The sequence below is a fragment of the Danio rerio genome, chromosome 16, assembly GCF_049306965.1.
Source record: "Danio rerio strain Tuebingen ecotype United States chromosome 16, GRCz12tu, whole genome shotgun sequence".
NCBI lineage: Eukaryota > Metazoa > Chordata > Actinopteri > Cypriniformes > Danionidae > Danio > Danio rerio.
Window position 1 is genome coordinate 49,133,394 of NC_133191.1, and position 13,415 is coordinate 49,146,808.

The 13,415-nt window shown below is 36.9% G+C and overlaps 1 protein-coding gene across 1 annotated transcript; it reads left to right on the plus strand.

Moving 5' to 3' along the window:
• Positions 1–3,563: 3,563 nt before the first annotated feature.
• On the plus strand, positions 3,564–13,215 carry zgc:101716. Its single transcript, NM_001007425.2, has 6 exons — positions 3,564–3,832; positions 4,955–5,050; positions 5,132–5,275; positions 8,431–8,717; positions 10,810–10,942; positions 12,910–13,215. Exons 1-6 carry the CDS (start codon positions 3,722–3,724, stop codon positions 13,087–13,089), a joined length of 951 nt encoding a protein of 316 aa, NP_001007426.2. The 5' UTR covers positions 3,564–3,721; the 3' UTR covers positions 13,090–13,215.
• Positions 13,216–13,415: the final 200 nt, after the last annotated feature.

Sequence of the window (13,415 nt, forward strand, 5' to 3'; positions counted from 1 at the left end):
AAACATTATGTGAGATCTACTTTCTTCATGTCAGTCACTGTGCTGTTTATCTGATGAGGCCGAGCCAGAGATTGAGTTTAAATTACAGCATTCTGAAAGGTATAAGGAATAATCTGATGGGTGTTTTAAGCTAAAACTTTACAGACACATTCTGAAGACACAAAAGACTAATCCTAAATCTTGTAAAAGGGATGAAATACATGCCCTAAAATAAATTTTATGTAACTTTATAACTTAAATAAGAATGACTATTTATTATTAGTTGTACACTGTTATTTTCTAGTTTTCAAGTTCACGAAATATTCACCACGCTCTCTAAAAATATGAAAAATCAAACATTAAAAACTTTCAAAAAATCATTAAATTGTTGATGTTTCTCAAATCCTTAATTTATGTTTTTTCCTCAATGTTTTTATTGGGTTCTATACAATTATATTAAAATTACATTTTTAAAAAATTGTATTAATTAACTTTGAGATGGGGCGACACGGTGGCTCAGTGGTTAGCTTTGTCGCCTCACAGCAAGAAAGTCGCTGGTTCAAAGACATGGGCTAAAGGTGAATTAAATAAACTGGCTGTGGTGTGTGTGTGTGTGTGTGTGTGTGTGTGTGTGTGTGTGTGTGTGTGTGTGAGTGTGTATGGATGTTTCCCAGTACTGGGTTGCAGCTGAAATGGCAGCCGCTGAGTAAAACATATGCTGGATAAGTTGGCGGTTCATTTCTGCTGTGGCGACCCCTGGTTAATAAAGGGACTAAGCCGGAAAAAAAATGAATGAATGAACTTGGAGATAAGTTGAAGCAATTAAAAAAATATATTAAATTAAATAAGAGACATTTTGTAAACACAAATCTGAATACTTCAAGAAAACAGAGTTTGTGCCTTTAAATGAGATGGATTCTTATGTAAAAGCCCTTAAGATAATGAGAACTAAAAGGTGCAATCTTAAAATTAAAGCTGCAAGCAGCGATGATAGGGACCTCGCACCCGGGCTCACCGCCGCCCGGTGGCATCAGGATGACAGAGAACAGCGAACAGTAATAATTTAAGCCGATATATTAAAAATATCTGAGAAAATCACAGATTTATGCCAAACTTCCTCCTGTCAGCAGGTGGCGCTATAACACTGACTCATGACTGGCATGTAGATGTCTTCAGGAGAGGAAACTTATCAACCATGTGAAGTTTTAGGCAGATCGGACATTGTTTGGCTGAGTTATAAGCCAAACTGCCTTTTTTCAGCAGGTGGCGCTATGACAGACTCAATGTTGTTATGTAGATGTGTTTAGGAGGGGACTTTCATCAACCTTGTGAAGTTTCAGGCAGATCGGACTTTGTGTGGTTGAGTTATACTGCAAACTACCATCTGCCAGCAGGTGGCGCTATAACTGTGACTTAAGATTGGCATGTAGATGCCTTCAGTAATGGAATTTAATCAACCATGTGAAGTTTCAGGCAGATCGGAGTTTGTGTGGTTGAGTTATAAGCCAATCTACCTTCTGCCAGCAGGTGGCGCTATGACTGATTCAATATTGTTATGTGGATGTGTTCAGAAGAGGACTTTTATCAATCATGTGAAGTTTCAGGCAGATCAGACATTGTGTGGTTGAGTTATAATAACTTCCTGTTCCATGGCGAAGCGTTGAGGTTTGTCATGCCACCACGGACACGCCCCTCTGCAAAAACTCTAGATCTTCACAATATATCATCGCTAGAGCTTTCAGATAACACCACTCTATTTTGGTGCTGATACGGGAAAGTTTGTGGAAGGAGTTTGTTACAGTGTCAAACATTTCATTTCCTGTAGCCAGCAGGTGGGGCTATAACTGTAACTGGATATCGGCACGTAAACCTGTTCAGGTCAGGACTTTTATCAAACGTGTGAATTTTGAGGCAGATCTGATAATGCATGCCTGAGTTATAACGACTTCCTGTCTTGTGGCGGATCATCAACGTTTGCGAGGCCGCCACGGACACGCCCATCGACAAAAACTCTAAAGCTTCGCAATTTAACATCACCAAGGCCTTTAGATGACAAAACACAATTTTTATTGTCAATCAGATAAAATCCCTAGGAGGAGTTCGTTAAAATATAACGCCTAGAAATGGCAAAAGAGCCACTTTTTCGCCACAGGAAGTTAAAAATATACGACTTCCTGTTGAGTTTGAGATATGGCTCCAAGAGACTTTTTCGTATGTTTTGCCATGTTTGAGGTGTGTGCCAATTTTCGTGCATGTGCGTGATTTGTAGATCGGGGGCTCGTCCGTTTAATTTTTATAGGTGGCGCTGTTGAGTCGTTTTGCCACGCCCACTTCAATATTGTTATGTGGATGTGTTCAAGAGATGACGTTTATCAACCATGTGAAGCTTCAGGCTGATTGGACATTTTGTGGTTGAGTTACAAGGACTTCCTGTTCCATGGCGAAGCGTTGAGGTTTGTCATGCCGCCACGGACACGCCCCTCTGCGAAAACTCTAGATCTTCACAATATATCATCACCAGAGCTTTCAGATAACACCACCCAATTTTGGTGCTGATACGATAAAATTTGTGGATGGAGTTTGTTACTCCGTAAATCATGTCATTTCCTGTGGCCAGCAGGTGGCGCCGTAACTGTCTCTGGATATTGGCATGCAAATGTGTTCAGGTCAGGACGCTTATCAAGCGTGTGAATTTTGAGGCAGATCGGATAATGCATGCCTGAGTTATAACGGCTTCCTGTTTCGTGGCGAATCGTCAAAGTTTGCGAGGCCGCCACGGACACGCCCATCGACGAAAACTCTAAAGCTTCGCAATTTAACATCGCCAAGGCCTTTAGATGACAAAACCCAAATTTGGTGTCGATCGGATAAAATCCCTAGGAGGAGTTCGTTAAAATACGACGCCTGGAAATGGCAAAAACGCCACTTTTTCGCCGCAGGAAGTTAAAAATATCCGACTTCCTGTTGGGTTTGAGATATGGCTCCAAGAGACTTTTTCGTATGTTTTGGTGTGTTTGAGGTGTGTGCCAATTTTCGTGCGTGTGCGTGATTCATGGATCGGGGGCTCGTCCGTTTAATTTTTCTAGGTGGCGCTGTCGAGTCATTTTGAGACGCCCACTTCCGAAGCCCATAACAAACGTAAATTTTCGCCACTTCTGAGGCGTGTGCAAAGTTTCGTGAGTTTTCGGGCATGTTTAGCCCCTCTAAATCGCGATTCATTCCGCGGAAGAAGAAGAAGAAGAAGAAGAAGAAGAAGAATAATAATAAACAGAGCAATTCCAATAGGGCCTACGCACCGTTTCGGTGCTCGGTCCCTAAATATAGCTACAGGACAAAACAACTTCGAGAAAAATAAGTATTTTTATTTATAAATGATATAGGCCTAAATTCTGCACCAGTTCTATCAATTATAATGTAAATATGTTCTGATTTTTCCAGATTTGTAATACACACACTTTAGCAAAGACATGATGCTGCTCGAAGGAGGAATGGGCTTTTTGAGCTTCCACGCGCCCCCTAGTGGCCTTAATGTAGTATCTTAATGGATTCAGCAGCGCGGCGCTGCCTTCTGGTGGAAGCATCTTACATTTTGAATTACGACATTTAAACTAAAGGACTGCGTTAATGTGTTTCCATCGGTTGCCTTGATGTTTCTGTAACCTCTGCTTTGTAACGGTGTACCACTTACACTGTGTATGTTCATGGCACGAGTGTGTGGGAGTCCACAGTGACGCGTGTTTTCATGATGGAGATTCTGGGCAGCACGTTTGATGATTCGGTGTTTGAAGAGTCGCGGGACAGAAGAGTCTCCACTGCTCTGCCCACATACCAGCCCAAAATCTGCGAGCCTTTGGTCAGTACTACATTTAATACACAACTAATACACAAACGACACATGTATTCCACGATATTATCTCATGGTATGCACAATGCAGCTTAAACTTCGAGTTGCTTCCGAGAAAACTATGGTAATACTATGGTAATAATTAAAGTGAGATACAGTAGCATGCCATTTATAACGTGCCATTACATATAGACATTTTCGTGGGAATTGTATTGTACTGCATCATAATCCTAAACGAAAGATGTTCCTGTCTTAATTTAATGTATTGTATAGCTATTTAACTTGGGTCATTTTGGATAATTTATGATAATTATATATAATTAGAACATGTATAATTATACAAGTGTTTCTGTTCCCACGGTCATAATATACACAATACATTTGCGCACAAACACACACACACATAGGCTAAACACAACAAAAACATCAGGCAGTTTGCAGAGATTCTTGGCCTTGGGCACCAGTGGACATTTCAGCACCACAACGGACCAAAACGCACAGCAAAATTGGTGAAGAAATAGTTTCCAGACAAAAACATTAAAGTTTTGCAGTGGCCTAGCCAGAGTCCTGACTTAAACCCAATTGAGAATTTGTGGATGGAGGTAAAGATCGGGGTTGATGGCAAGGAGACCCTCCAATCTGAAAAAAGTGGAGCTCATCGCTAAAGATGAATGGTCAAAAATACCAGTGGAGACATGCAAAAATAGGTTGGTCAGCAATTATAGAAAGAGTTTGATTGCTGTAATAGCCAATAAAGGCTTTTCCATTGATTATTGAGTAGGGTATGAATAATTTTGGACCTGCTACTTTTAGTTTAATCGTAAATAAAACCTGATAAATATATATATATATTTTTGCACAATGATGATCATCCTATCTTTTGGAAGAAGCCTGGGTCATTTTCAAACCAAAATTAAATTAAAATAAAAAACTTGCAATTTGAATAAAAGTCATTTTAAGTCAGAATTTCCCAAGGGTATAAATAATTTCGGACTTAACTGTAAGTATACAAAATCATTTCAAAATCACTAAATATTCCTAAAGAAATAACATTTTACTTCAGTTTTATTTTATTTCAGTAATTACCTGAAGGTCATTTAGGTAATACATTTACTTTTTCATTTTATCAAGTGGTTTTGTGAAGATGGAAATGAAGAGGAATCACTAGAAGAGCAAAAAACCTTGAAGTTTCGAGGAGATTTGGCCTACAGGAGGAAACAGTACCAGGTATAAAAAGCTGAATTAATTAAAAGCTCTCATTATTAAGTGATGTTTTGTAAGCTCATCAGTGTGCCGTGCCATTGACAGATCGCTCTGGATGATTATGCATCCTGTCTCTCTCTCGTACCTGCTGGAAACACATCAGTGAAGAGAGACGTGCTGGAGGGAATCGCACGATGCTGCTGTCATCTGGGCAAAAAAGACGAGGCTCTTAATGCCTGTGAGAAACTGGTAAATAGATCAATACTGTTCAACCTTTTCCTGATTTAGTTTATTTACTCAATTCTAAAATACATCTCTTGGGTTGTTTTGCCTTACTATTGATTAAAGGGATGCATTTTCCAAGGTGTAACATAAGTCTGATGTCCCTAGAGCAGGGGTGCCCAAACTCGGTCCTGAAGAGCCGGTATCCTGCAGATTTTAGCTCCAACTTGCCTCAAGACACCTGCAAAGATGTTTCTGGAAAGCCTTGTAAGAGCTTGATTAGCTAGCTCAGGTGTGTCTGATTGGGGTTGGAACTAAACTTTGCAGGACACCAGCCCTCCAGGACCGAGTCTGGACACCCCAGCCCTAGAGTGTGTATGTGAAGTTTCAATGCTCAAAAAAGCCCACAAATAATGTTTTATATCTCTTTGAAACTGCCCTTTTAAGACTTTAATCCAAATTGTGCCGTTTTGGTGACCATCAACTTAAATTTAAATGAGATTATGCTCCCAATCCTTTTTTTTTTTTTTAAAGAGAGCGGAGCTACAGACTGTTTACAATAAAGCCTGTTTCACACCGCAAGTGTGAGCAGCGCATGTTTTTTGGTGTCTGTGTTAACAGATTAGAGCTTTCATGCTGCACGCAGAAGCTGCGCATTAGCGCTAGGCATGAGCATCGCTGAAGTAGCAGTGCCATAATAGTTTCGGTGCTGGGACTATTTTTGCTGCACTGCGAATGACAAAAACAAATTGAACGACATTAAAAAGTAGCAATTTTACCCAATAAATGCATTTATATCATCCACTGATTTATATATATATATATATATATATATATATATATATATATATATATATATATATATATTCAATCAAATTACCTTAAACGATTAAAAACGGCTTCAAATATTTATGCCCGGACTATATTAATTAATTTTAGTATTAATTTTGCTTAGTAAGTTGCACACCAGGATTTTTAAATCTTTTAAAATACACTTCTTCTGCTCACGAAAGCTGCATTTATTTCATAATAAATACAGTAAAAATTGTAAAATAGTGAAGTGTTATTGCACTATAAAACGGTTCAAAAGTAGTTTATACTTCAATTTAATCCAGTGATTTTTCAGTGATTTTAAAGATGAAATTTCAGCTTCATTACTCCAGTCTTCAATCACACAATCATTTAAAAATCACTCTAAAATGAGTTATTACTATTATTAATAGTATTATTATTAATGGTAATAGTAATAAAAAGCAATAATGCCTAGATTCATATTTTTATTTTAAACTACATACAGTTGTCACACAACCAGCGATCGCTTTCCAGACATGGTTCTCACACAAACTTAAAACTACATTTCCGCATTTCCCAGGACTACTGCCTTGCATCCTTGTTATCCTGTGTAGCCGCCTGCCTTTCGACCTTTTGCCTGTTTAACGTTTATGATTCTGGACTGCCTTAATATACCCGTTTGCACCTGATGACCACTGCTTGCCTGACATTGAATAAACCTGCATATTGGATCTTACCTTCTGTTGTGAGTGTCACTCCCCCCAGTCGTTACAACAGTAAGTAATAAATACATATTTAATAAATAAATATTTTTTTAAAAATTACATTTAATAAATGCCGCCTTGATGAACAGAATAATTTAAATTAATAAAAATAAAAAATTAATAAAAAACGGACACCAAACTTTTGACCGGTAGTGTATGTATATTAGTATTGAACAATGATTATTGTATTGGGTTATAGAGACCAAAATAAAGACAGACATTCTGACACGGAATCCACATTTTCAAAGGAGTCTAACTGACTTTAGCATTGTTTTCCAGATAAAACTTATACTTAAAGATACTTAGCATGTTTCTTAAACATCTACAAACATATTATGGCTAGTGATGAGTCGTTCTTGAATGATTCGTTCATTTTGAACGAATCTTCAATATGACCCAGAAACTACGAGTCCTCTCAGGGAGTGATTTGTTTATCCGCGCGTGCGCACATTTGTGCAGGTGGTATCGTTCGTTTCAAGTCTTTTGAGTCGTTCATCGCGGAAAGGCAGAAGCCAATCATGTGCGTTTAGAGCCGGAAAAAGAATTGATCCGTTCATCTCTCGAGTCTTCTATCAGGTTTGAGTCATTCGTTCATCACAGGCCAATCATATACGTTTAGAGAAGGAAAAAGAATTGAACCATTCATCTCTCGAGTCCTCAGGTTTGAGTCATTCTGTCATGACGTTATGAATAAACGACTCCAGAACCAGCAGACTCAAAAGGTGAACTAATTATCATGGCTCCTATCGGCTCAGACAGTGTACATTGGCTAAGATTGTATGTGACTGTCAGTGTAAGGTGAATGAACCACTGACATTTAAAGACACGAAGAGGTGATCAAAGAAACAAAAACACCTTCATAGACAAAAGAGCAGGTAAACATTGAATTATTATTTCTCCTTCTTATAGTATTCTATTTGTCACTTATCTGTCGTGTAATCAACCTTTTGGGCAAGTTGTAGATGTGTTTAGAAGCAATTTGTGACATTTTAATAATATTTTGGCAAATTGAACCAAATGAACGAAATGACTCAAAAAAGATTCATTCATCTCGATGAACGAGACTCAAAAATCCGAGTCAGTAAAAGGATCTGAACTTCCCATCACTAATTATGGCATGCTTTAGAAGTGTCAGAAACATACAGTTGAAGTCAAAATGATTCGCCCTCATGTGATGTTTTTGTTTTTGTTTTTGATTTTCCAAATGGAAATTTTTACAGTATGTCTTATAACATTTTTTTCGTCTGTAGAAAGTCTAATTTGTTTTATTTTGGATAGAATAAAAGCATTTTTGAATTTTTTAAAACCAGTTTAAGCCCAATATTATTAGCCCACTTAAGCAATATTTAGTCAATAACTTGCCTAATTAATCTAGTTAAGCCTTTAAATGTCACATTAAGCTGAATACTAGTCTTGAAAAATATCTAGTGAAATATTATGTACTAACAATAAAATAAATCAGTTATTAGAAATAAATTATTTAAACTATTATCTTTAGAAATGTGTTGAAAAAATCTCCGTTAAACAGAATTTGAGGATATACAGGCGGGCTAATAATTCTGACTTCAACTGTACATACAGCATGTTTAAATCAATCAATGAAAATAAACTATGTTTTTTGGCCAGAGGACAGACGTATCGAACACCTGCCACCTCACCTGCGTCCTGCAGCTGGAGCTCAGTGTTCATGAGCATTACAGAGATCTGACCAGCAGCATCTCCAGCCTCCAGCAGCTCTGTTGTCTTCATCCGTATCATCCGTGGCACTGGCTGAATCTGGCCACCAGCTTTCAGAGACTACTGGAGTCTGACAACCATCCAGAGACATCCAGTGCTGAGGAGAAACCTGAAAAACAGCAAGAGACCAAGAACATTTTAAGACTGAAGACCATCATGGGCTTAATTAGAACGAGGTAAGTAAGCCTTAGAGTCGCCATGAAAATCAAAATGTACTCTTCTTATTTGAATGTGTATAGTTGAAGTCAGAATTATTAGACCTCCTGAATTATTAGGCCCTGTATATTTTCCCCCAATTTCTGTGTTTTTTCAACAGTTCTAAACATAATAGTTTTAATCAATTTCTAATGACTGATCTCTTTTATCTTTTCCATGATGACAGTAGTGATATTACTGTAAACTCAGTAACTAAATCATTTTGACTAAGGTATGTTTACAAAAACTGAAAGAGTACTGCTGACGATACAAACTAAGGCCCCGTTTACACTAGTGCGTTTTAGTTTTAAAACGGCGTTTTAGAATGAAAACGATCCACGTCCATACTAGCGTTTTACCCAGCGTTTCTAAACTGCTCTTCGTCCACACCAAAACGCTAAAAGCGCACATCACGTGACCACACACACACTCTCGGGCAAGCGCTGCAGCATTTCTACCCAAATGAGAGCTGTGCTGGTCGGAGTGCTCATCAAGCATCTACCGCTGGATCTAATCTAACTATATTTGCTAAATGTGATATTTAATTAATCTTGTTGTCTTTATCTAACGACATATTCCCCGACTTTGGTCTTTTGAATCGATTACTTGTTCTCAGGTAATGTGTTTTGGCTGAGCGCAAAGATTAGTTAATTAATGTAACCACGTACATTCTGTATATTGACTGATCGCTTGCCTTTATTTCCCATAATGTATAAACTTATTGTGTGTTATACTTTCATAATAGCTATTATTGATTATTAAAACTGACATTTAGCAAAGCAGAGGATACGTTTCGTGTTTTCAATGAAAATGAAAGGAGGCAGTGATGTTATATAGGCTCTGTTTTATTATAAACATGCATACAGTTAAGATGCAGCACGACGCCTCAGCATTTCTGCTGTCTGTTAAGTTGTTAATATCAAAATGAAAATAGGCAGTTCCTTAAATCATGTTTTCATTTTATTGTTGAGAAAGTGAAACAACGTAGCCAGGATGATGTGAATAAGGTTATAAAGTACACTGTTCCCTTTGAAGATTTACCGGACATGTCCCCGAGGGTCTGTTTTCCATATCAAACTTGCGAAGTCCGAACTTACAGGGAGAGGATGCGAGACTGAACCGTGTGTGTAGGCTACTTAATATTGAGGAAAAGCCCCAATCAGAGAGGTGAATCTCAGCAGCCCCACCTGTTTTCAGATGTCTCCGTTTTCCCCCATCCACACTAAAGCCTGGTTTATACTTCTGCGTCAAGTGACCGGCGTGACCCACGGCGCATGCAACGCGCGTAGCTGTGAATTTATACTTCTGTTGGTCTGAATTAACACTTCCGAAACGCTAGTTGTCAGTGAGGTGTTAATGTTCCTCTGTGTCGAGTTTCTTCTCTGCTGTTTTGCTTTTCCTGAACACTTCCTGGATGTACAAGTGACTCAAACTCGCTCATTTTGAAGTAGGAACCGGCGGACATGCAACAATTTTAACTATGAGGTAAACACAAAACAAAACTTTCCATCAGGAGCTCCTTCACAGGACTCTACACTTGTAAACAATCGCTCCATTGGGCTCGCGCCATTCGCGCGGCTCTCGGTCCCGCCCAGACTCGTCAGCGCTACCAAGCCGACCAATCACAGAGCTTGCGCTACGCGTCGTTGCGACGTGTAGTTAAAATTTTTGAGAGGTGCACGTCAGCGACGCTGAAGGCCATGGCGAAGGGCTATGCATCAGCGCCGTAGCATACGCCGGCGTTTGACGCAGAAGTATAAATCAGCCCTAAGACGGAGCAGCAGCGTTTTAGAATGAATACGGCCTCTCCAGCGTTTTCGAAACACTCCGTTTTCGGCACTCGAAAACTCCGGCGTAGTGTGGACGGATGGCAGAACCGTAGCAAAAAAATTTTTTTAAACGAAAATGCATTTAGTGTAAACGGGGCCTAACTTTGCCATCTGAATAAACATAAACAAAGACCACTGATCACACACTTACCAAATTTGTAGAGACAGGACAATCAGCACGACCTGTAACTGCATCTTTTTTTTTAAAAGATTCATTTTGTGATTTTTTTTTCTTCGTCTTCAGGATGCTGATTGAAATCCTCCGGGTTCAGCAGTTCTCATTTGTGCTGGAAAACAGCCTGAGAGCTTTACAAGACATTGAGGAAGCTCTACACGTCTTGCAGCCAACAGAGAAGATACTTCAGATGGTCTCTGAGGTCTGACAACATCTTTAACATGAACTGACAATGAACAGCTGTGTTTTTATTAACGTTAACGAAGATGAATAAATACTGTAATAAATACTTTGTTTATTGTTTATAGAGTTCAGATGCAAAACTCTTCTAAAATGAGCTTTTTTTCCCCACCCTTCTATGTTTATGTTCAGTTATTCTTATCAAAGACAATACAAATAACGTATTCTTTGCCATAAAAGTGGAAGTTCTGAGCTTTCACACAGGAGCCTGAGAAAAACGCTCATTTTAGAAGAGATTTTCAGATGGCACTGAGAGGTTTTTGCATCTCTACATTTCTTTAATGTAGTAAATACAATAACTGCATGTCCAGTATTCAAATTTGTATTACTTGCATTACAAATTTATACTACTCTCATACGTAGTCCTAAACAGTATGATTTACTGTGAAAAGCTTATACGAAAGGCTGTGACCTTAAAAAAAGATTATCAATTAGAAATGAATTATGAAATAAAATAAGAGATAAAATAAAATAGAAAAACCTTAGATGTAGAAGACATAGCTATAGAAAACAAGAACAAATATAAATTATTTAAAAAAATAGCTATACAATATGGAAAACTTATAGATTAGAACTATGTACAATACAACCATAGTATTGTATTGATAAAAGTTTTTACAAGTTTAAAAATAGTTTAAGTATAAATATTTAGATGTTTAAATAAATAGTTTAAAATAAAATTAATATTAATAAATCCGTTAAAATATAATATAATATTGTGAGTAATATATAATATTATATTTATTTTTATTTTTTTAAATTATTATTTTTGAACAATCGTTACATTGAGATGTAACAAAACAATAATGTGACAGTATAACACATCACAATCATATTTACATCCCTGTTTTCAATTTAAAAAAACAACAACAAATGCGACACGGTGGCTCAGTGGTTAGCACTGGGTTCATGCCGCTGTGGCGACCCCTGAATAATAAATGGACTAAGCCAAAGAAAATTAAATGAAAGAATTTAAAACAAAACAGGTGATTTTAATTAGTAACATATAATTTTAAATAATGTTATTAAAATTTATTATCATTTTTAATTACAGTTTAATAAACAATTTCCAATATCAAAAGATTTGAAAATAATTCTTACAATGGGGTTTCAGCAGCTGCTTTATGACAAATGCACACACATTTTGATCAAGAAATGTTTTTTTACTTTAACTTTTATTAATATATATATAAAAATCTGTTATGCTTTCAAGCACTCTTGCGTATCTTTGCTATTAAAAGGATATCCATATAATATGGTCACAACATTAAAGGTTATGCAACATTTAACAATGCATTTGATGAAATATGGTTTATTCCATTGGCAATTAAATGAATAGTTGTAATTTTAAAATGAGCATTTGGCAACCTTTATGACTCTTAGGCAGTTTAGGTTTATGACGGCACAAAATTTAATGCTAAACAAAATCCATGATGGAATGTATTAACTGGAAAAATGTAATGGGTGGTAACCTGGGACTACATTTTTAAAAAGCATTAGCCAAGATGCTGTACCGAACGATCTTAACTGCAGTTTCAGTGACTTTAAACAGTAAATATGAAAAAACAAATGTCTACAAATATTATGATAACACGGTTAGTGGTCTTGTGCTGCCATCTATTGGCTAAACTGGTAGATGACAATTGAAAGTCTGTATTTTAGTGGCTAAAATGGTAGATGACAATTGAAAGTCTGTATTTTAGTGGCTAAAATGGTAAAACAATTGTGATGTGAAGATAAAATACTTGGAACAAAATTAGTGCAAGTAAAAAAAACGACATTTTATTTTTGGTTTGAGTATTTATTTTCAGTATGTTATATGAATTCAATGTTAGTTATTCTCAGTTCATACACAAATTAATTACACAAACTGCATGGCGAAAATCTATGTGAACATCAAATGACTATCTATTTTGACCTTATAACTAGGTGATGGCAGAAGACCTCAATCCAGAGAAGATGAGGGAGGAAACCCAAGATGGAGAGAGTTTATCAGGTCTCTGTGTTAAAGACTTTGATGAGAGATGGTGGAACAAACTCCACAGCAAACTGCAGGAGGACACGACAGCTTTACCATTTCACACAAACCTGCAGGAGATATATCAGTAATACAAACATTTTGCCCTTAAAAATGGATGTGTATCTTATACTTAAATAACATGAATTATACTGTTACAAAGCAGAATAAAGTCGAATGTTTCAAAATAAATAAAGCTGCTACTGACTCAAACATCATGCATTGTGAACTGTAAAACTATAGTTGAAATATTTCATTAGAAAAACAAGCTAATGTTTTAGGGTAATGTTTGTTGTTGTTATTATTGAATTCAAATATTTGAAAAATAAAGAAAAAGTAAACAGAATATCACCATGATACTATTTAACTGCAAATTATTTAATAATAATTTTTGTTTATATATTATAGAGCTTTTATT